This window comes from Camelus dromedarius, chromosome 23, assembly GCF_036321535.1.
Source record: "Camelus dromedarius isolate mCamDro1 chromosome 23, mCamDro1.pat, whole genome shotgun sequence".
Taxonomy (NCBI): domain Eukaryota; kingdom Metazoa; phylum Chordata; class Mammalia; order Artiodactyla; family Camelidae; genus Camelus; species Camelus dromedarius.
The window spans coordinates 25,145,170-25,168,896 of record NC_087458.1 but is presented as its reverse complement, the minus strand read 5'-3'; the positions used below and the strand labels follow the sequence as shown (position 1 = coordinate 25,168,896).

Sequence of the window (23,727 nt, the reverse complement as noted above, 5' to 3'; positions counted from 1 at the left end):
ACCTCAGTTGTAAGGATTAAATGCAATGAAATGTAAATTTCTTAACACATGCCTAGCACAGAGTAAGCATTCAATAAATGGTAGCTATAGTAATAATAATAATGATAATGATAAAATAATAATAACAATAATAATAATTTTTCATCCATGATATTTGAGACATAGTTTCATGATGCCTGGTCAAGTTGAGGGGAGACTGGGATGTCAAAGACATCATCTGTACGAAGGTTTAAATCAAAAGCTCTTTCACAGAGTGTTTCACTTTATCCCCCTTTTTAAAAATGAAATTAATTATCTTACTCCTAATCATAAAAAAATACATGAACAAAGTAAAATCTGGATATTTTGCAAAGGCATAGAAATAACCATTGTTAATTGGTTGATGTATAACAATACTTAAATATATAAGTATTGTTTAAACAAAACTGTATATATTTAAGTAAACAAAGCTGAACTTATACACAGTGTTATAATCAGTTTTTTTCATCCAAAATATGCTGTGAACATTGTGATATTTGTTCCCTGAAAACATGTTTAATTTCTGCATACATTTTATTGATGAATATGTAATAAATTAACCAATGTTTGATTGTTCAATATTTAGATTGCTTTCAGTTTTTTACCTATTATAAATTACAATACTTCTTTTCTTAAGGATAAAATCTTCAGTAGAGAAAAATGTGAACATTTTAAGGCTTTTGATTCATGTTATAGATTTTCCACTAGAGAAGTGAATGTTATAAAAACGTTGATAGATGAAAATGAGATCTCACTAGTTATTTTGCATTTCTTAAATTTCTAGTGAATTTGAACATTTTAAATATATTTATTGGCCACTTGTATTTCTTTTTTGGTGACTTCTCTATTTGGGTGTTCTTTGCCCATTTCTATTGAGGTTTCCATTTTTTTCTTCATTTGTAAGAGCCCTTATCTGTATGATATTAACCCTTCGTCTACCTATCTAAAGGGTTATCTATCTAACCCTTTACAACTCTGTTGTAAAGTTGAAAGAGGAGGTTACAGTCTTTCGTTTCTGCTTCTCATGGTAAGTAAAATTAAGTGGAAGAAGCAGAATGCAAAACTATATGTATAATGTGGTAGAAGTTTTATTTTTAAAAGCATAAAAATGAAGAAAAATATTTATAAGGAACACCATGAAAAAGATAATTTTCTTTTTTATTCTTTTTTTCTATTTTCCTAATTTTTTACAATGAGTATATTTAAATTACAATTATTGTATGTTTTTTTCCCTAATTAGATTGTAAGTTCCTAGGGGACAGAGATACATAGACTTCATTTGTCCTTGGCAGTGGTTGACAACTATCTGACAAATAAATATATCCGTGGACTAGTATTTTTATTTTATTTGACCACAAAAACTTTATTCTTAGTGATTTTTTCCTGTTACTTCCACTGTGGTCTTGGTTAGCTGAGCCGGGAAGCAGAGGAATTAATTAGTTTAAGAGACTAATTTTAGAAGAGGCAGTCGGTGGTACTCAGGTTATATCTATAAGAAGCAATCTTTGAAGCTTTCAATTAACATCATCAATTAACGCCCTCCCCCATCAAGCTATCTCTGGAGCTTGCTGGTGAAGTATCCACTGGCACCAGCAAGATGCAGGAATGTATCACCATCTCACTCAGATCCTGTTGTCATACAAAATCCCATGAAAATAAAAACTTCCATCTCTACTTAAAAAAAAAAAAAAAAGCCTCAGAGTGTCCCTATGGTCACTAATGATCTAATGATGAAAAAGAATCAGACTTTAGGTTTGTAGTGAGTATGAGATCCCAGCAGCTGGAGACGAGACAGGGTGACAGGTAGAGAAATTGGTACTTGGGTAAGACAATGCCCTCTGGGTTCTCCATTGTTACTTGGCATTTCCTTCTGGTAGAAAGGGAATTTCTGGGACTACTTTGTACTTAGGCCTGTTGGGAGCACAGCAAATGGGATCTCATCAAGGTATGAGGAGACAATGAGAGCTATTTTAGGGGGTGGTCAGGACTGGTTTCAACTGAGTTTCCTATATATGGGCAAAGGCAACTAGTAAGCAATCTTGCAAAGTACCTGAGAAATGATATTTCATTTAGTAAAGCTGGGATCACAGTTGCCAGCATGTCAGGATCAACTCTCCTAATGATTTTGCCTCAAACTGATGCAGGAAAAACAGATGTGGAGCATGAGGAGGGCCGTGTCCCAGGCTTCGGTTGAGCCCCTGAGATGTGCCCTGCCAAGTGTGGGTCCTTGGCTTTGCTCAGGAAAGAATTCAAGAGTGAGCCACAGTTAAGTAAAGGTAGATTTATTCAGAGAGATACATTGAAAGGCAAGAGAAAGGCCACAAGGTGAGGAGGTTGGGTGCTCAGGTTAGAGTAAAAGTAGGTACACACTCCAAAGACAGAGTGCGGGCTGTCTCTAAAGGGGTGAGGGGTAGGGAGAGAGAGAGAGGGCAGCTATGAGGGGCAGTGTTGCCCACTTTTATGGGCTTGGTGGCTTCATATGCTAATAAGTGGAAGGATCAGTCTAAGTAGCCTGCGGAAGGGGCTGGGATTCCCAGGAAGTTGGCCATTTCCCACTCTGACCTTTTGTGGCTAGCCTTGGGACTGCCATGGCGCCTGTGGGCATGTTATTCACCATGTTAATATACTACAATGGGTGTATAATGAAGCTCAGGGTCTACTAGAAGTCAAATCTCCCGCCATCTTGAGTCTCAAGGCCTACTGGGGGTTGAATCTTCCACCATTTTAATGTTAATTGCTATATCATTCCTTGAATGGCTGTGCCCTGCCCCTTTCCTTTCTCAAAATGAAGATGAGTTAGAAGTCAATCTCTTTGAGGATAAGTTCCAAGTGGGGACCGTGAGCCATTGGGTATTTAGTGCCCTCTGTGTTTCAGGCAGCCAATCTGGAAGACTGGTGGATGAGTTTGCCTGGAAGGACACGCCCTCCTGAGTAACACCACTCAGCCCTCCTAGAAAAGTGCTCCTCCACATTCTCATCGATCAGCTTTCAAAAAAGAGCAGAGTGGTGGGGAGAGAGGTGGGGCCAGCCAAAGTCCAGACATGTTCACAGGCAGAAGGGGACTTGCCAAAGCGTTCCGTTCACCCAGGTGGGGCCTTGTTTATAGAACTTCAATTCTGAAGTCATCCAGTGTGGCGGCCTGAAACTTCTCCTGGTCTGGCTTCCCTCAATATTTTTCCTCCCCCTTCTCCTACACCTCCCTCTCAACACCTCCCTCCATATGACTTCCTGGAACACCCTCTATTTCCTTACTTCATTTGGAAAAAATGTACTATGTAGTCAAATAAATCACTGTGTTCAACTGGTGTACTTGAATATAGCAGAAATAACCTTTCTTTTCTGGACACAAGACACTTCAAAAAATCTCATTCCATTACCTTCCAGGTAATTTGTCTTTTAAATACTTTTCTTCCATAGAGAAAAAGTCCAAATGACAGTAAAAAGAGAAATGGTTCATTTAGACGACACAGTAATGGGATAACAGTATTTTCTCACGGCATTAATTAACGGACATCTAATTGCTAAACTTAAATCACACAAAATGGTAGATATTAACATCGATTTTAAAAAAGCTTTGCACATGTTTCATTTTCCCCAAATAGCCACCTCTACAATTACCTTTAGCATTCAGAAAAAATCTGTAGTTTTCAAAGTGCTTTTGCACACATTTCCTCACTTGGTCATTACCTGCTAAAGTACCGTGGCATTTCCCCTCATTTTCTAAATGAAGATGCCCAGACAGGTTAGGTGACTTGCTCAAGGTCACCCAGCTCCCTGCTGCTCAGCTCCGCTCATTGCTAGTTCTCTGCACGTTCACAGCTCCGCACTACCTTCCGCTTAAGACAAGATGGAAAACCACGAATTACCCTTGGCACTATTGTGTGGCTAGGTTATACTTGGCTTAGCTTTGTACCAGGCATCCTTTGAAATGTGATTCTGAGCTGGGAAAGGGGCTATTTTAATACACGCAAGTGAGGCTTAGTTGAATTTTCCCTAGTGTGTGCCTATGACTAAGAGAACACGGTGTCTCCCGGACTTGTTCCTCCGGCACTCTGATGATGTTTGTTTTGCTAGAATCATGAAGTGAGAAATTCATTTCCTCTCTAAATGCCCTGGGAGCGTATAGTAACCAGTTGGGAAAAGGAGGTAGGTTTAAAAAAAACCTGTTTTTCAAAGATGATAAATACAGGAGAACTTCCCATAAGTTTGGAGTTAGAGGCAGCTAATATTCTTCAATAGAATATGGGGAAACCAAAATCATCTTCAATAGAAAAGAAAAGCAAAACCTCTTTCTGCTTATGTCTTGGAGGTGGCAGTGCCTTGGTTCTGGCTGGGGAGCCCAGCACGACAACCTATCACCATCGATACCTACTCGGAAATTCAGAAACACAGGATGGGACTGAGCAGAAACAGCCCCTCTGATCCTCAGGAAACGCACCTGCAGACTCACCTCCCCCACCACAGCTGCTGATGTGCCGGCAGGAGGATGCGTAGGTAATGTTACCAGGATTAGGTTCCTCCCAGAGACATTTCCTGGCTCCAAATAGCTTTCAAGCATTTTAAAACAGCAGAAGAGTTGGTGATCCATTATGACAGAGCCAAAATAATTGCTGACCCCACGCTTAGTAATTGAGGTGAGGTCAAAACAGGTTATTTCCAGGTTTTCCAAAGAACAGACTCCTGTACGACAGCATTAAATAAATGGAGTTTCCAGCAAACAAGGGTGAGAATTTTGTCAGGGTTCAAGTTCATACTGGGCTCAGGAATTCTCACCTCCTCGGTGTCACTGGGCACTGACATCACAGGCGTATTTTCTATATTGAGAATTTGGGTCTCGCTTTAATTTTTGCGGTTTTTAAAAAAAGAAGAAAAATAATAACCTGTTATGTGCCCACTATTATGTGGCAGCTGTAGAGCAGAGCAAGCCAAGGGGGATGAATCATTGTCTCTCGAACACATTACTCACATTCCTGCCCCCACACCTTTGCCCTTTGCTCAGTCCTTCTGCTGACAGTGCCCTCGCCCCCTCCCCGCCTGCCCAGGAAGGCTACGTGCCTGCGAGCCTCATCGCTGGCCTCCTGTCTTTTCTCCCTTTCCCAGCTCAGTGCTGTCTCCCTGCTCTGAACCCTTATCGCCCTCCCTGTCCGCTAACACACTGACAACGTGGCATGGCCTCCCTTGCACGGATGATTATTTTCTATGTCCCATCTGTGGAAATAGGCTGTAAGTTTTATCAGTGCAGGCAAACCTTTCTTCCTTTTCTTTCTTCACAAAAAAATTTCCCTGATAGCATGTCTCAGACCAAATAGGTACTCAAAACAATCTCTCAATTGGTTCATGAATCCTAATCTCTTGGTACTTGGAGACAGGGCTACATATTAGCTTGGGCAGCAGAGCTGTCATTTCTCACCATTGTGTGTTTTAAGGTTTCTGCTGGACTGTGGGTTCATGCTGTTACAGCCTCTCAGAGCAAGGTCGGGGAGGAGAACCACGGTGTTTACTTTATAACTCCATTTGAACGTGTGTTCTCCCTCATCTGTGGCTGTTATCCCAACTGGTGGCAAGGACGTAATTAAGAATTATGAGTATTCCGGAGGGCTGAGCGTCCTGTCTTAAAGAGGTACCAAGCTCAGCTCCAAGAAGGCCAAGGAGACAGGAGGAAGAAAACACAGTGGCAGGAGGGTCCCTCCTTCTCTCCCACGGCCACTGGAGAAAACTCCTAAGGGATTCAGCGAGGGAGTCAGACATCCGGTTCTCTGGGGCTTGATTCACCTGCTTCGAGGAGGAAATGGGGCAAAGGGATCCAAGTTCCTGATATTAAATGAGGGTCTTTCCATAGAAGAGCTGACAAAGCAGAGAAGTGGGGGGTGGGGGGGTGGCAGGCGGGTAACAGAGACAGCAGAAAGTTTTCCAGAAGAGCAAGTGGAAAGGAGATCAGAGTTGATACAAAAATTATCTCAGGAGAGGGAGCGCAGTTGGGGAAAGAGTTCAACTGCATGGAAGGAAACGTCAGGGAAATTTTTACCTGACTCTACAGAAAGCTCTGCTGAGATAAGAGGTGAGTAATAGATCTGAATTCTGATGACCTAAGTTGTACGTGAAGAATCAGGCTACACTAGGAGGAAACAAATGGAGCAGTGAAGAGCTTGAGCTTCGAGTGGATGGAACTGGGTTCAAATTTCAGCTGTGTGTCCCTAGCTAAGTTCCCATCTCTGCATCTCAGTTCCCTCACCTGTAAAATAAGTGTGTTTTCCACAGAGTGTTGTTGAGAGGATTTGGTGAGATCATGGAAGCAGTGAAGTCCCTGGCACTTGATAAATGATACTTCTAGTTCTATAAGGGATGGAACAGAAGGATGGGATATTTCTTGATCTCTTTTGGGGGCAACTCCAGCTTTGGGACGCCCTGAGGGTGGCAAGGAGGGGCACAGTCAGAGAGGAATTCCTCGTGGGGGAAATGGCGAAGGCACTTCTAGGAACAATCACGTCTGATGTTGCATTTGAAATTATTTCCTGCCCCAAGCTATAATAGCTCTGTCTACTCTCATTAGCCACAACATCTTCAGAAAAGTCTGTTACATGCAACTGCTTTGTGTTAGCGGTGTTTTGCAACAGAAGGGAGACAAGCCATGTCTGTGCTTGGGCTCCGTCCAGTGGGAGGGTAGAGCACGAACAGCAAGGGCTGAGCCAGAAGCCGGATTTCAGAGCCGGAGGGGGCGGGGGTACATTACAGGGGGCAGTTCTAGCTCCACAGGGAATATTAAAGGCAAGATTGGCCTCATAAGGGAAGTCGACTTGGTGACGTGCAGGTGATAAGAACACATGCACAATTGCCACTAGTAGAAGAAATCTGGAAATTCCTCTAGTTACTGAACTAACCAACCCAGAGCCCAGAGTTGATACAAAGGTTTTCTTGGGCCCTGTGCCCAGTGGCAGTTTAATCACTTACTGATTAAGTTAGGTCAAGCTGACTCACCTGGAGTTGCTCGAGCACATTCTAATTAGACTGTTCCCGCTAAGTTTACAAAGCCAGTATCTCGAGAGTGCCAGCTGTGGCTCGGTGCATCAGCCCTCTCCTCTGTGTGACAAAGAGGTTGCCGCAGGTCACCTGCCTCAGGTGTAGGCAAGATGTAGATTAACAGTAGCACAGAAATGACATGAATCAAAAGAGGGAAGGATTTCTAGGATGGCTCACAACTGCTGTCTGTCGTGTTGAGTCCACGGCTGCAGTGACTCTCTGTGACCAGCTGCTCCAATGACATGATGCATGAACCCCTTGGATAATGCACCAGCCATCGAGGCCACTACCCTCACCACTGGCTTGCCTTGAGGGCAGGGCCCTCACACAGGCTTCCTTTACCAAAGACCAGGGCCCATCCTCACACTCAGGTGGGAGCAGGGTCCTGCTAGTCTCAGACCCCTCCTTCCTCATGTGGTACCACTGAGTCTCCCCACTCTGCCCATGACGTCTTCCCGAAAGTCAGCAGTTCTGTCAAGGACGAGTGCTGTACAGCTGCCGTTCATCATTTCCTAGCTCTTTAAATGAATCCCGTCCACCCACGCAAGTGGCTTGAAAGCCCTTTGCAAGCGTCTGTCCTCAGTCTCCGGAATTTCTCCAGACCACTCCCCGTTTGCTCACTTGGCTACTTATTTGTTATTCTGAGCTTTCCCACCAGGGACCTCTCCCTTTCTGCCCGCTTCATCCTCCTCCCCAGTTTCCATCCCGCACCTCAGCTTAGGTCCCTCACCTTGGAGCTGATTCCCTGGCTTCAACCCCTGAATTCCTTCGGACAGAACCTCAGCTTTCCTCTACCTCAAATATCTACGGCTGCACTGAAATCTTTAGAACTCCAAGCAGCAAAAAAGATATAAACTGTAATTTTAAAATTATAAACCATAAAATAAACTCCAACAAATTCAGTGCTGATCATTTAAGTGCTTTTTTTTTTTTTCAAATTGTCAAATACCTGCCCAAGTATTTTGAAGGCCTGATTTGCTGGTGTTCAAAGCCTGTGCTTAGTCCGCCTATCCGGGAAGGCTCCACCACACCGCCCACGCCCGGCACCCCATCCCACTCCCACCCCACCCCCACGCTCTGCTGAACCCTAGGGACATGTAAGGACTGCCCAGCTTCCGTGTCCTGCCCAGCTTCCCTGTGGAGTGCCGGGGTTCAGCACAGCCGGGAGGCTCACCCTGTGGCCTTGCGCCTAGCTCCTTTCCTCCTGTAAAGCAACCTCTTCCCTTCCTGCCCCATCCATCCCAGACCGTGTATAGATCTGTTTTGGCTCTTTGACTCACTCTCATTGAATTGATTGCTACTCATTGCTATTTCAACAAAGATGACTAAACTCCAAGCGATAAGCATTATACCGGACGTACAAGTTGTCGCTCTACTAAATCGTCGCTCCCTCCTCTGGCAGGGCCCAACCCTCCTAGGTGATAATTGGGAGAGGAAGAGAAAATTAAGCAACAGGCTGCGACAATTGTTCTTACCCCAGGCAAATTTACACAGGTCACCAGAACATCCATCACTTCTCAGTCCAAGCGTTTTGCCGCCAGTAGAGATGGTTATGCATAATTTATTATCTAATTAACTTGACCAAAAGGCCATGAGCAAAATAACAGACACACCCAGAAGACCCCCCTCTCTTTCCTCCCCTCCCTCTCTGCCTCTGCTTCTCTTTCTCTATTTCTTTCTCTCTCTTTTTTAAATCAAAGTGCAGTCCAACACGGGTTTACTTTTTATGTATAACTCAAAATCTTTGTCTCATAACCTCATTCTTTGTGGCATAACCCTCCCTGCACGCCTTCTCAGAACTGCCTTGAATCAAGGGGAACCATGGCACCCTATGTGGCTCTGCCTTAATTATTAGTTACTTCGACTTCAGGGAGTTGTCTCGTGATAGTATCCTTAGCAAGCGGAGAAAGCCTCTTTGCCAGGGGAACCAGGAATGGTGGTGTCTGCTCCCCTAGGCTGTGCAGTCCTTCCTGGAACCTTAACTTTGTCTTTTCAAAACATTTTTTGTACAAGTTTTTTTTTTTTTTTTTTGTATTCTTGGCCTACTCCCTTGTTTACCACCCAAGTCTCAATGACCAATGTGCTTTCCTCTTAATTTACTCATTTAATTTACTCATTCATTTTATTTCTTCTAACTAATCTCGATACTTTTAGAGCAGTCTCTTGGGAATTTCCTGCCTGTTCCTCACTGTCCACTCCACAATAGGAGGCGAGGGGAGTCAAGTCAGTTAAATATTTTGAAAGTGATTTAAGATTTTACTCAAGAGAAGGTATTAAGAAGGTTCTCATGATGGACAGTGGGGTGAAGACCAAATGAAGCAAAGTAAACGGGCATGAGGAATATGTCCATGCCCTAGGGCAGCTTAAAACAGCAGAAATTTATTGTCTCAGTCCTGGAGGCTCCAAGTCCAAAATCAAGGTGTCAGCAAGGCCATGCTCCCTCTGAAACCTGTAGAGGAGAATCCTTCCTGGCCTCTTCTAGCTTCTGGTAGTTTGCTGGCAGTCCTGGGCCTGCAGCTGCATCCCTCCAATGTCTGCCTTCATTGCCACATGGCTTCCTCCCTGGGTGTCTCTGTGTGCGCATGGCCATCTTATAAGGACAACTGTTACTCTGGATTACGGAAAAACCCTACTCCAATATGACCTCATCTTAACCAATGACCCTGTTTCTAAGTAAGGTCACATTCTGAGGTACTGGGAGTTAGGACTTCAACATATCTTTTTAGGGGGGGACACAGTTCAATTCACAACAAGGAGCATGGCCATTCCGAGAACAGTTGACAGGTAGTTCGGTTTGGCTGGAAATTTGGGTCTGACTCGGGAGTAGTAGGATATGAAAACAATCCAGCAACTAAAGTAATTGGAGAGCAAAACCATAGGCTCGTTAACTTAATCTTACGTGGAAAAGTTCTTTCCATCTCTCATTCCAGCCCGGCAGCTTACAATTTATTTTTTGCCACAGGTCAAAAGAAAGATAGAGCACTACCATGCAGGTGGGCCAATAACGTCTTCTCTATCTGTCGTTCCTTCATTTACAAATCCAATCATATTTTGGGGGCACCATGTGCCAGGAGCCATCCAAGGCAATGGGGATTCAGTGGCAAACAAAACAGACATGGCTTCTGCCCTTCTGGGAAAACAACTCAGAGTGTGCTCTTACTAGCCTTCAGCCATGACCTTCTTCATCAACATGTAACAATGTTTGGAAGGAATTCCAAGGTAAAGAAGTTAAAAACAGACCATGGGCAAAATACAAAACAAAACAGGGAATCATTTCAAAGGTAGAAAATAAATGAACATATCCCAGATGGGTAGCAAGCCCGTGCAAAGCTCTTTCTATGTCAAGGCCAATGCCCTTGACATACCATAAGGTATCAGATAACTTAGCTCCTCCAAACTGCTAAGGCGTGCTCATCATTCCAGTAATAAAAACTGAAAATCCTCAACTGACCCCACAGGAAGGTGGCAATACGACACGTTGCCTCCTGCTCAGCCAGCAGCTGAAGTTCGAGAGGCACAGCAGGAAATACACAGCTATTTCTTCCATACATTAGGGATAACTGGGCCATGCCTGGGCACGCACAGTGAGTTGGAAGCAAGCCTTCAGCTCTAATCTGGCAGCACACTTGTTGATAAATTGTAAAATGTCTCCTGGTTTCCATGGAAAAGAGGAAGATGTTGCTCACATGTGACTCAGTGCAATTAGGTTCACTACAGTTAATATTTTCCATAAACTACAGATGGTCTCTGAAATGGGTGACATTTGCAGAAATTATATTCTAGCCCTATCAAATACTGCAAGGAAAAATTACCTTTCAAAGGAATAAGGTATGTGAGGCAGCTCATCTCATCATTCAACAAGTGACTCTACCCTGGCAGGGAATTTTCCGTTAAATAACATAATGTGTTTTCACAAAAAGTAGGGAAGAAGGAAGGAAAAAAAGAGTCAGATAGTGAATGTCATCACATATGTTCATGAATATTCCAGCTTTCCTCTCTTTCTAGGAACATAGTAGGATTGTAATTCTCTGCCCCCTCTGAAGTTAGGTGCGGCCATGTGAGTGACGTTGGCTGTTGAAATGTGTACAGAAGTGACTTGTGTTACTCCCGACTCAGAGCTTTCAGAGCCAGTGCACAATTTGCCACATTCTCTGTTACTGCTGCTCTAGAGATTGTGGAAGCAGGTGTCAAGATGGGGCCTGTCAGCATGGGTCACTGATGACTCTGATGAGCAGATGAACAGCGGGAGGGAAATCAAAGATTTGTTGGGGTTAAGCTATTGAAGTTTTGGAGCTTTGGTTGCTGCTACATAAACTATTCTGTTCTGACTGATACCAGCAGTAAATTCTTCACGTAAATTCCCACTAACCAACTAATCAACACCCTCCGTGTTAATGGGGCATAGTTCTCAGATGAGTGAAGGGTGCCCCCTAAAGGGGATTCTCTTGCATGTGCACCTACGGGGTGGATCTGTCGGGGAGGCCAAGGCTGGGCTCCAGACAGATTGTAAAGGCTGCTAGTAGGAAGCTACTAGAGTGCACTTATTTTACCCACTCAGTTGTAATAGACGCTTTGGATAAGTGTGAAATACTTCAAAATGATGAACGGTAATATGATTTTATTCTAGTCAATATTCAGCAATGGAGGCCCAAGAATATTATGAACAAAAGGATTAAAAAAAAGAAAAGAAAAAGAAACCAAGTCAATTGAATCCCACTTGAGTAGATGGCCTGTAGCCCTCGAGTGAACGTTAAATTCATCCATTTCTCTCGTTCCTATTCTCAACTCCCTTTAGTAAGCCAATCTCATCGCCTATTTTCACGTCAAAATTCGCCTCTTACACTTCCGTCCTGCTTACCTGAAACACTTCCGGGGCCAAGCGGCTCGGGTGGAAGAACAGGCTGCTCCTTTCCCGTCGGGAGACCCCAGGTTTGCTCTCGCGATTCTTTGCCACTTCACCGCCGTCGTTCCTTTCGCCTCCTGCTTCGCGTGCACTCCTCTTCACCCCAGAGCCAGCCCTCTCCTGCACGTGTGCAGTGACGGCTTTCCTCGCACGTCTCACCTGCCTGCAGTGCGCTTCCCAGGCCTTCTCCCTTTCACGTCTCACCACCCCTCAGGGCTCGGCCTCCATCTCCAGGGAGCTCTGGAGCCTCCCTCTCAACGCCAGTTCTCACTGATGTTCCTCTTTCCTGAATTCCTGGAGCAGTAACAGTAACAGTCCTCAGTACATCACTTACTATGTAATGACGTAACGGGTGAACCCGTCTTCTGTGTGCGTCGGTCCTGTTCTCCAGTCACCACGTGGTCTGTGCGCCAACCCAAGCCCTCTTTTTCTTCTCATCCCTTCTTTCTATCTTATGCCTCTTCAAAAACAACTCACCTTGCACCATGCACTGAAACACAGTGCATGACCTTACTTTTAAAAGCAAAAGAGTGTGACAACTTAATGTAACCAAAATAACTCAAATATTACCTTATGATTGGTATTTATTGGTACTTAAGATTGGTAACATGCCCTTTCAAAGAAAAGTATATCCGTGTAAGATGACTACCACATGAGAGTTATTTTACTGTTTAGAAGTTAGAAAAGGACAAACTACATATTTAGGATAAAATATCGCAAAAACATTTCATTTTTATCTTCTTGATATTTAAATGAAAGTATTGCTCTTTGAATCATTTTAAAAACACATCAATTAAAAAGAAATTTCAGTAACTTTCTGAGGTGTTGTGCTAAGCACAAATGTAGGCTCAATGCCTTTGATATACCCATATACCCATGGAATCAGAAACAGTAGTTTGCATGTGGTCAATTGTCAACAGATCCTTGCTGACTGCATACCCTCCCTGTAAAGTGCTCTGATTTTTTTTTTGACCAAGCCTTCCTGAACTTGAGCTCTAGTTCCATATGCTATCTTTCACTTATGCTATGTATCTATGTCTATGTATTTTAGTCTTACGTAATTTGCGCGCACGCGCGCGTGCATGCATGTGTGCGTGTGTGTGTGTGTGTCTGTGTGTATTTAAAAACCGTTTTTGGAAAAACTAGGGAAATTTGAATACAGAGGACTGCATATTAGATATTTATTTTTCTTAAGGATGATAATGGCATTATAGTTTTATACTAGACTTTACTTATTTTTATTTTTATTTTTTTAAATTTATTTTATTGAGTTATAGTCAGTTTACAAGGCTGTATCAATTTCCAGTGTAGAGCACAATTTTTCAGTTATACATGAATATGCATATATTTGTTGTCACATTCTTTTTCACTGTGAGCTACCACAGGATCTTGTATATATTTTCCTGTGCTATACAGTATAATCTTGTTTATCTATTCTATATATACCTGTCAGTATCTACAAATTTCAAACTCCCAATCTGTCCCTTCCCACCCCCCTCCTCTCTGGCAACCACAAGTTTGTATTCTATGTCTATGAGTCTGTTTCTGTTTTGTATTTATATTCATTTGTCCTTTTCTTTTCTTTTCTTTTCTTTTTTTTTTAACATTTTTTATTGATTTATAATCATTTTATAATGTGTCAAATTCCAGTGTTCAGCACAATTTTTCAGTCATACATGGACATATACACACTCATTGTCACATTTTTTTTTTCTCTGTGAGCTACCATAACATTTTGTGTATATTTCCCTGTGCTATACAGTATAATCTTGTTTATCTATTCTACAATTTTGAAATCCCAGTCTATCCCTTCCCACCCTCCGCCCCCCTGGCAACCACAAGTCTGTATTCTCTGTCTGTGAGTCTATTTCTGTCCTGTATTTACACTTTGTTTTTGTTTGTTTGTTTGTTTTTGTTTTTGTTTTTTAGAGTCCACATATGAGCGATCTTATATGGTATTTTTCTTTCTCTTTCTGGCTTACTTCACTTAGAATGACGACTTTCCTTGTTTTTAGAAGATACGTACGATAGTACTTTAGCTTTAGTACTATACACTTTGAAGTATGATGTTTGTAACTTATTTTCAAATGGTTCATCAAAAAATTATAGATAGACAGAAAGGCAAAATGTTAACAATTATTGAATCCAGGAGATAAATAATTGGGTGATTGGTCTTTCAACTTTTTTGTACATTTGAAAATGCTAATAATTAAAAATTGATTTAAAAACTTATCATGAAAATAAATCAGAAGCAGGAACATCAATATTCAGATGTTAAAATAGCCATAAACCCATAGGATCAGAAATGGTAATTAGCATGTGGTCTGTCAGTAAGCTTTACAGAGCTGTTACTTCAGAGCAATTCTTGATGCACTCTAATAAAGAAATGTTGCTATTTTCTTGACTCATTTGGGAGATCAAGGAGGAGAGGTTTAATTCTACAGCCAAATAATGGCCTAATATACCTCTTTTGACATTTCAAGAGGTGGAAGTTAAAAATTATAATCAGACTTCAACCAGAAAAATAAATGAGTAATTTAATTTTTATTCTAAAGACTTAAAAAAATTACTACATTCAAAACTACCTGAATGTTATCCTCTATTTTTAAGGTAATATAAATGAAACTGTTTACACGTGATTGTGTCTGCCTGATCAGATTTCCTGGATGATAAAAACCATTCCTAGTTTTTGATTACTAATGTCTGATCAACTCTTCCAAACATAAGTGTCACAAAATTCATCAAAGTCATGGTTTCTTCCAGGATAATGCTCAGCTGTGAACATCAGTATCAACAAAGAAGGGATATTTTGATGAATGCAAACTTAAGAATCTTTAGCATATGAGAAATTCAAATTTTTGTCCATTTTCACTTGTCAAGTCTTTTGAACTTTAATAAACAGGCCAAGATATACACGCTAAATATTTTATCTTTTGCTATGTAGTTTAGAATGTCAATTTTAAGTTTAACATTCCTCAAAATATTTGGGAGAAGAAGATGAGGCACAAGAATTTGGAAGTGTAAAATGTTAATTTACAAATAGTCAAGAAAAGAAAATACAAACAAAAGCAAAACCACCACCAACAGGAATCAAAAGTGGGTAATGGCATATATTGAGAGCTAAGTTATCTCACTCTGCACCATATGACCTCTATTTCTTATTGTGACATTCAGAATAATAAGTGGACTTGTCAGAACATTTTCTTTAACCAAGCACATCTTAACAAAGCCTGTTTTCCTCTTCATTCTTAGTTCTTGGGTTCTAAGACTAAAGAAGAAACAGAATTAGGGTTTGGCTGCTGTTTAAAATAAAGATATAATTACATAAGCGATTGTTCCATTCACCGCGCCGTATTATGTGTAAGGTTTATGTCTTTCCTAAAGACACATTAAAAACCCGAAGGACAAAGATAATCCAGCAAGCGCGTCACACTGACAAGAAAACAAACTTAGCTCTATATCGCCATCATGTGGTCAATATGTATATTACGCTTCCACTCCGCGGATGCCCAGCAAGATGATGGGCATGTGGAATCGTGAACCACTCAGAGAGGAGACTTAAACCCACAGGACTCATTTTTCATATAAAAAATTATATTTTATGAAGATACAATGTGTTTATTATATTTTTATCTTCTGGCCCCTTTGTTCTTCAAACTAGTAACTGTATCCAGAAAAAGATAACAGAGATAGATAAGAAAATGTTCAGTTTCTTAGTTCAGGGGGGATACTTTCCTTAAAGATCTTTATTTCTAATGCACCCACAAATAGTTCACATCAGCTTCTGACAATTGACTAATTTCTCCCTTTACATTCAATGAATTCTGAGCACTGTGTGTTGTTTTAGTAGATGTAAAAGGCCCAGACTGCTTAGAAACCTGGGTGTTAGGTGCACTGGTCACCCACCTAAATGTAAGGCCTAATACAAGTCACTTAATGTTTAAAAGCTTCTTCTGGAAAAATAATGGGGCTCAACTGAGGATTTTTATGGGGAGGGTATCCAGCTAAAGTAATCCTATTATTTTTTCACTTCAGTTTGCATCACAAGATTCAGCACTTCATGTTACTGTCTTATTTGATTTTCTACTTGTTTCATGAGTCCTAATCTTGTTTCTCCAACTAAAATTTAAGTTACTTGATGGCAAGGATGTTATCAGATCCCCCAGCCTGTGTACTTTTTACTTTATTACATTATCTGAAAGATTAATGTCAGCACTTAATAATTAATTTCTAGGGAATCAAAATAATACAAACTTTTTAAAGTACTTACACTTACTAATAAATAATACTCACTAAGCACCATTAATCGTCTAGCTACTATATTAACAACAGCAAACAATGTTTCAGATGTGGGGCAGCCGTCAGCCAGCTGGACACACTTAAAATTGAGTCCAGTGATTTTCTGTATTGCTGTGTGGTCCAGATTTATCAGGAAAATGGAATCTTTTTAGGACTGATACCTAAGAGTATGGTAGGCTTTTATTACTTAATCCTGTTTTGCTTTGTGGCACATGATTTGCCCTTTTAATTGTATCCATGTAATGAGAAATTGTGTTGTACAAGACTGTCACAAAGTCAGTTTCTAATCCCACAAACCTATCCCTCAGAAGATTCTGCTACTCTGAGTTAAGCTGTCCCTTATCATCAAACAGACTCTGCTCAGGTGGTATCAAAATTAATCACATTTCCCCCCTTAATTTTTAGTAGGAAATACCTAACTATTCCTGAGAACTTGAGGATGTAATTGTTTTCATTAAATTTTGTTCATACAGATTTCACAGAGACTCCAAGGCCAGGACTTTGATTTTCCTGTCATGATTCCTAATTTAGTATAATTCTGCTGGTGATATTATTTGAAGGTTGTCAAGTGAATGTCAAGATTATGCAAATTAGATAATACAGTCTAATATCTCTCTCCACCTGCTTATCTGTGTGTACGCTGGAGTCACACTAATGTGCTTTAGGAGTTGGATAAAAGGCCATCGGTTTCCTAAAGACACTTCCTCCATAAATACTGACAATTTAATTTAGTGATGTTAAAAGAGCACTACTCAGAATCACTTAAAGAAATTGCCAGTTTAAGGATTGACTTTGCTTCTAAAACTTATTTCTCAGAACATCACTCATATAATTTGTATTAAGTATCCTATGCATATCATCTTATTAATATTTACTTTATTTGTGCTATATCAGCAGATGGGGCCATGAACACTTGTACAAAATGGCAACCACTACAAGCACGGCTGATTAGGTCTTGACTGGGTTTTTCTCCTGCCTGCTCCTTTGGCTGGCTCACATGGGACTCCAGGTGTTAGTATTTCCGGCTATTGCTTTCGACTTGTCAGTGAATCCCTCTGAATCAGTAACTCCTCTATGTTGACTGTTAAAGTTTAATTCTGTTTAAGCTTTTATCCTAATCATATTATTTTCTCCTGTCTTGCTGATTTCTCAGCTGATTTTCTTGAGATTCAGCAAAACATATACAGTTCCCAAGAAATGCCTGAATGGAAACACTAATTATAAAAGATCTATTCCCTCAAGGTCACCAGATCCTGACAGTTTTGGGGTTTTAGTCAAATCTTCAGGAAATCAAACATTCTCAGGTGTTAATACTTTTCAGCTGAAGACCTCTAGAAGGCACCTGTAGTTACCAAGTTGTATTTATTACAGTGAGGAAGGACACATACCATAGAGAGCTATGGGCTACCTCCTTAAGGTATTAAGAGGGAAACTACTATAGGATTTGGGCCTTGGTTGGACTTGAAGGAGAGCCTAAATAACTGGGGATTTGCTCTCAATTGGATGCTGTCAGAAAGCTGCGGCAATTCTATGACTAGGTACCTCAATCAATCTCATGTATATAGAGAGCAGACTAGCTTGAGAATAAAAGCTGTAATTTCTAAGTAGTGGTCACTTATTTTGGTATTTTGTGGTTGGCAGAGTGCTTTTTTTTTTTTTTTCTGTGCTTAGACGAACTTTTCAAGTGCTTTGCTTTGTCTTTATTTCATCATGGTTTCAGAGTGACTTTGTCTGAGATTGGTATTTCATGAAAGTAACATGGCTTAGCTGTGAGTATTATACCAGCTTCTGAATGTCAGGGGCGCTTCCTTTTGTTTCTTTTCCCCAATTTTTCATTCAGCTATAACGTAAAAACAGAAAAGCACATACATTTTAAGTGAATTTTCATAAAGTGAACATACCTGTGCTGTGTAACCAGCATTCAGTTTAAGAAACAGAGCATTACCAACATCCAGAAAGGGTTCTGCAGTTGTGCAAAGCAAGACATGGAGGATTTGACCAATCTCACAATTTGGGCGCTGAAGGCCCCATCTCCAAAATTTACATTCACTATTCAAGTCAGAACCAAACTCTAGAGCAACAGATGAATCCCGAGGCCCGTTTTGGGGGTGCAGGAGACACATTATCCGGGGAGGCGGGCGCAGGCGGAACCTTCGTCCTCAGCTCCAAGTTTCCCGCGACTCCTCGCCTATCGCTACACTAAGAAATAGACGGCCTCCTTCTCCCACCCGCGATGGCCTAGCCGAGAATGGGTTCCGGCAATTTCAACCGAACGATTAACTAACACCTCAACGACTGAGGACAGTTTCTTCAAGCAACAGCTCCCCAGCGCGGTCGCATGAGTCCCCCAATACATGGGCGGGGGCCCCCACGCTTCCCGCGCCGGGCCCGGAACAAACAGTCGTCAGGAGCCCCGGCGCGTGCTCCGTCGCGCACGTCGCCCCGCGCTCGCGCCGCCTCGCCCCTGCCCCGCCTTCCGCCCCGCCCCCACCGCCCATCGCCCCGCCCCCACCTCCTTCCCTCCAGGACCTCCTGGCTGCGCTGCTCCCAGGCCCCGACGCGGCTGGAGGGGCCTTGGGCGACCGCGGTCGCTCTGTTAGCCAGGGGAAGCCGGAAGAGGCCGAGACAGCAGGGAGAGAGCAGCAGAGGGTGGCGGAGCCCTCCCTGCACGCCCTGTGAGGGAAGGTGGGGGAGGGAGGCAGAGTTAAGCGAGGGAACGCGGAGTGAGGTTGGGTCCGACTCGAGCTCGGGCTCAGGACCGAGGCTGGTGGGCCGGGCCCCCAAGCCGGCGGTACTTACATTCGATCTGAAGAAGACAGGAACCCGGGAGGGAGGGCCGGGCAAGGACATATGGCTTCGCCGTTCCTGCCTTCAGGGGCCACCACGGGCGACAGCGGCGGAGAGCTGAGCTCGGGGGACGACTCCGGGGATATGGAATCCCTCCAGAGCCCCGAGACCGAGGCGGTCAGGAGCCTGACAGAGCTGTTTGAGAAGGCTGCCGCGCATCTCCAGGGCCTGGTTCAGGTCGCCAGCAGGGAACAGCTCTTGTACCTGTATGCCAGGTACAAGCAGGTAAAGTCGCAGGGAAGGGGTGGCTGCGGGAGAGGGACCAGAGGCCTTCTCCTTTTTCCAAAATCTGGTAGGGAACGTGCTTGGTTAGTGGCCAGGTGTAATGAAGTGTGTATATGTGTATGTATTTTGTTTTTTAATCATCTGCTAAGGATTAGCATCATTCTGGACATGGAAAGGACCTGTCTGCTATCCTAGGGAGTGATGTTTACCTGGACACTGAATGACAGTTTTTCTGTCTTCTCTGACTTGCTCAGTGACCTTGCATTAGGCTTTAACCAGCTTCAGAATAACTTTTACAGAATGAGATTTATCATTTACTCTTGCCAAAGAGTCATGAAAGTAAATGAGGTGATGCTAAAAAATGATATTTTGAGATCTATCAGAATAATATGACTGCAATTAAAAGGGTGATGTAATACAAAATAATGTATTACTACTTTTCCTGTTGTGTTTTTTTTTAACCTTAAATATCTTAGACTTCTGTTTTGGCTGCATATGCTTTTGTCAATTAGATACAATTATAAAAACTTTAGATCTAGTAAACAACAGATGAGGTAATCGCCTTCTTTACAAAAAAGGAAACCCAAAGAGAGTAGATAGTTTGCCTATCATCATACAGGTAAATCAGTCAGAACTACAATCAGATTGTAGCTCTTGACTCTGTCTGAGGCTTTGAACATTATCTGGAAATATGGAAATAATAATGTCATATGAGACATTTTTAATCCATCATCAAACAGTAATTGGGTTGGAAAAATAATTGCTTTATCATAATTAACAAATACTTGTTCAGCATCTTTTATAGGCCCAACACTTGGGTGTTATGCCTATGGGGAATGCAGAGAAGCAAAAGCATTCATGATACTTGCCATCAGGAGACTTGAAAAGTTACTTGAGTCTAGATTTAAACATGTGAAAAATTGCTAAGAGTTAAATAACGGTTCAGGAAAACTTCAGCTTTTTGGAACACTGGAAACAATTAAGTTCTGGATAATTGCCCATTTTATTTTATTAAAAAATTTTAAAACTTTTTTTTTTTTGGCTCTTGGTATCTATTTCCCCCTCAATTTTTAAAAAATTGTTGTGGGGTCCCTCTGTATTCTTAAACTGAATATATTTAGTAGAAAGTAGTACTTTCTTTTGAAGATGGTGAATATAAAAGTGACCTGAGAGATATGGCTCTAGGAACAAATGGTGTAAATCATAGTGTTGAATGAAAATTGCCCCTCAGTGGGGAGGGTATAGCCCAGTGGTAGAGCGCATGTTTAGCATGCATGAGGTCCTGGGTTCAATCCCCAGTATCTTCATTAAAATAAATAAATAAACATCTAATTACCTACTCCCTAAAACAAGCAAATAAAAATACTTTAAAAAAAAAAAAAAAGAAAGAAAATGGTCCCTAAATTGGCCTTGGAATTTGCTTTCTTGCAGAGGTTCTGGATATCTGTTTTCTCTTTGGTCACTTATCCTGGCCTAAAAAAATTAAAATGATACTTTGAATTATTTAACAAGAATTTATTGAGCATTGTGCTTGGACCAGTTGCATGGCTGACTAATGATTCTCTGGGCAGCGTAAGACTAATTTTCTCCAGATTTCCTAGAGAACATTGTTTATCTTTCTGTGACATATTTTAATTTATTGATATCATGCTATCATTACTAAATATCTGATACCTGAGTCATCAGTGAACTATAGGCACCTGTCAGCTGGCAGCCATTCTGTCCCAAGTATACTTCACCCAGATAGTCTGTAAGAGGTGCGTGTTCCTCACCCTCTTTGACATTAGAGTGTTTAGAGATATACTGTATCTGAATATAAAATTCCTTATTGTTAGAGAATTAGAGAATAAGATTTTGATTACTTAGATAGGACAGAGGACACTATTAATGTCTTCTAAATATTTTGTTTTTAGTAGAATTCTATGACAGGATTAAAAATAGCACCTTTGATAGAATAACAAAGTTGAAAGTCCAATAATAATTCCTACATGGTGGATCAAAATATCTCATAAAATAACTGCATTTCTCATAAAATCTAATTTTCTCATAAAATGATTACATTTTTAATTTGGAATAGCACCCTGTTTTGTCAGCAGGAAGATGACAAAAGTAAGTTGAGATATGAACCTTATTTTCTCAGGCAGACCCCTAAACTTACCTAACATAGTAGCTCTTTTGGTCTCAGATAAGCCTACGGCTCCACAAGCATCTTTTAGTGAAGTTTCAAAAAGATCACACCAATTAACTGGGGTGTTTTGTTTTGTTTGGTCCTCTGTGCAATAGCCTGCACTCTCCCAGCAAAAGATGACTAATTGACACCTGTGAAAACTGTAGGACAATGAAAATTTCAAACCCCTGTTGAGGAGCCTTTAGGACTAGCTCAAGTGGGAATACTCAACATGTCCTCCTAAAACTTTAACCTGAGAACACTTGATTCACTGGCATTTACCACTAGCAGCCTCTATTGAAATTGTCTGTCTCGGGGCACTGGATGTATCATGTATTTATCAGCAGAATTTGGACGCTCTGTTAAAGTGGTACATTTTATAACTCTGTTTCATAGCGTAGGATTCATTATCTAATGATTTGGAAACTGTTACTCATGATGTCCTAAAATCTGGTAGTTTTATTTTCCCAGTCTTTTCTGGATCCAGAGCTATTCTTTGAATTTGGGAATACAAAAGCTTCTGAGTCAGTTCGAGTGCAGGGTCAGCTGCTGAACTTTCATTTTCATCTCATATAATGGTCTGGTGATATAGGGGTGGTAGGATGGTTCTGCTTCATGAGATCATCCAGGGGCTTAGTCTTTGTCTGTCTTGTATGTAGTTCAGCCACCCCCTAAGGCAGCAGTTCTCAAAGTATGGTCTACAGATGCTGAGAATCCCTTAGACTTTCAGAGGATATCTATAAAGTCACACCTATTTTCATAATAATACAAAGACACTACAGGCATTCCTTGGAGATGTTGAGCCGTTGGTTCTACACCACTTCAGTAAAGCAGATATCAAAGTAAAAGTGAGTCATTTGAATTTTTTGGTTTCCCAATGCATATAAAATTTATGTGTACACTATAATGTAGTCTATTAAATGTGAAACAGCGTTATCTAAAAAAAAGGTAAAGCCTCAATTTAAAAAACCTTTATTGCAAGAAAATGCTAAACATTGTCTGAGCCTCCAGTGACTCATAGTCTCTTTGGAGCTGGTGGAGGGCTTGAAATATTGGGAGAATTAGCAGAATGTGACCTAGAGACGTGACGTGAGCAAATGCTATTAGAAAAATGGTTCTAATAGACTTGTTTGATGCAGGGTTGCCACATACCTTCAATTTGTGAAAAAAAAGGGCGGTATCTGCAAAGCATAATAAAGCGAAGTGCAGTAAAACGAGGTCTGCTTGTATTTGCCTTTTTTTCTGTGCTGTCATGGTCGATAAAACTGCTGATACATTAGCATGAATCAAGGCACTGGCAGCAGACTGTACTAGTAATTTTTTTTACCGCCATGTACTCAGAGTGAAAAAGGGCCAGTTTCACTTAAAAAAGTTCTTTGATGAAGCAGTAAAAATTGACTTTTATTTAGTATTAACTCTTGAGTACAAGTCTTTAATATGTGTAATGAAATGGGGGTACACACAGAACACTTCAGCTGCATACTGAATTATGTTGGCTGTTTTGAGGAAAAGCACTTGTATAATTTTTGAGTTTCAAGTTGAACTATCCACTTTCTTCATGAAACATTTTTACTTAATAGAGCAACTCACAGATAAACCATGCTTACTCAAATTTGAGTATTTGGCATACAGTTTCTCGAAAATGAATAGTCAGTCTGTGGCATCAAGGAAAACAACTGACAGTATTTGTTGCCAGTGATAACATTTGAGACCTTAAGCAAAAATTAAAAGTTTGGAGGGGAAGGGTATATAGCTTAGTGGTAGAGCACGTGCTTAGCATGCACAAGGTCCTGAGTTCAATCCCCAGTACCTCCATTAAAATGAATAAATAAACCTAATTCCCCCCTCAATTAAAAAAAAAAAAGTTAAAAAAATAAAATTTTGGAAAATTTGTATCTGCCACTTAAGCTTGACAGCTTCCTAATACTAAAATACTTTATAAGATTAGTGATGGTTTTAATGATCATGAACTTTTGCTATTGAACGGATAGTGAAATGTGACAACATTTGGAAGATCTGCATAACTCAGTGAACTGTGTTTTCAGATATTGCAGGGAATGGTGTTACAAATTATGTGTGGGTAAAAGATGCAAAGTGCAGGTAATACCAATGGATTTTAATGTAACAGTATGAAAAATTTGTTATTTCAGATTCCACATTTGCAACTCTCCTTAAAGAAATTGCCACTTGTTGAGTTTTGGTATGGTATCAAAGAGGAATATCCATAATAATCTGAAAATGTTACTGAAAT

The 23,727-nt window shown here is 41.1% G+C and overlaps 1 protein-coding gene across 1 annotated transcript in view; it reads left to right on the top strand.

Moving 5' to 3' along the window:
- The first annotated feature begins 18,744 nt into the window (after positions 1-18,744).
- The window catches only part of ACBD6 (acyl-CoA binding domain containing 6), a 158,769-nt gene continuing 153,786 nt past the window's right edge, over positions 18,745-23,727 (top strand). Inside the window, exon 1 of the mRNA XM_010992916.3 lies at positions 18,745-19,309. Coding sequence (XP_010991218.1) covers positions 19,088-19,309 — 222 coding nt within the window. The 5' untranslated portion in view covers positions 18,745-19,087. The remainder of the gene's footprint in view (positions 19,310-23,727) is intronic.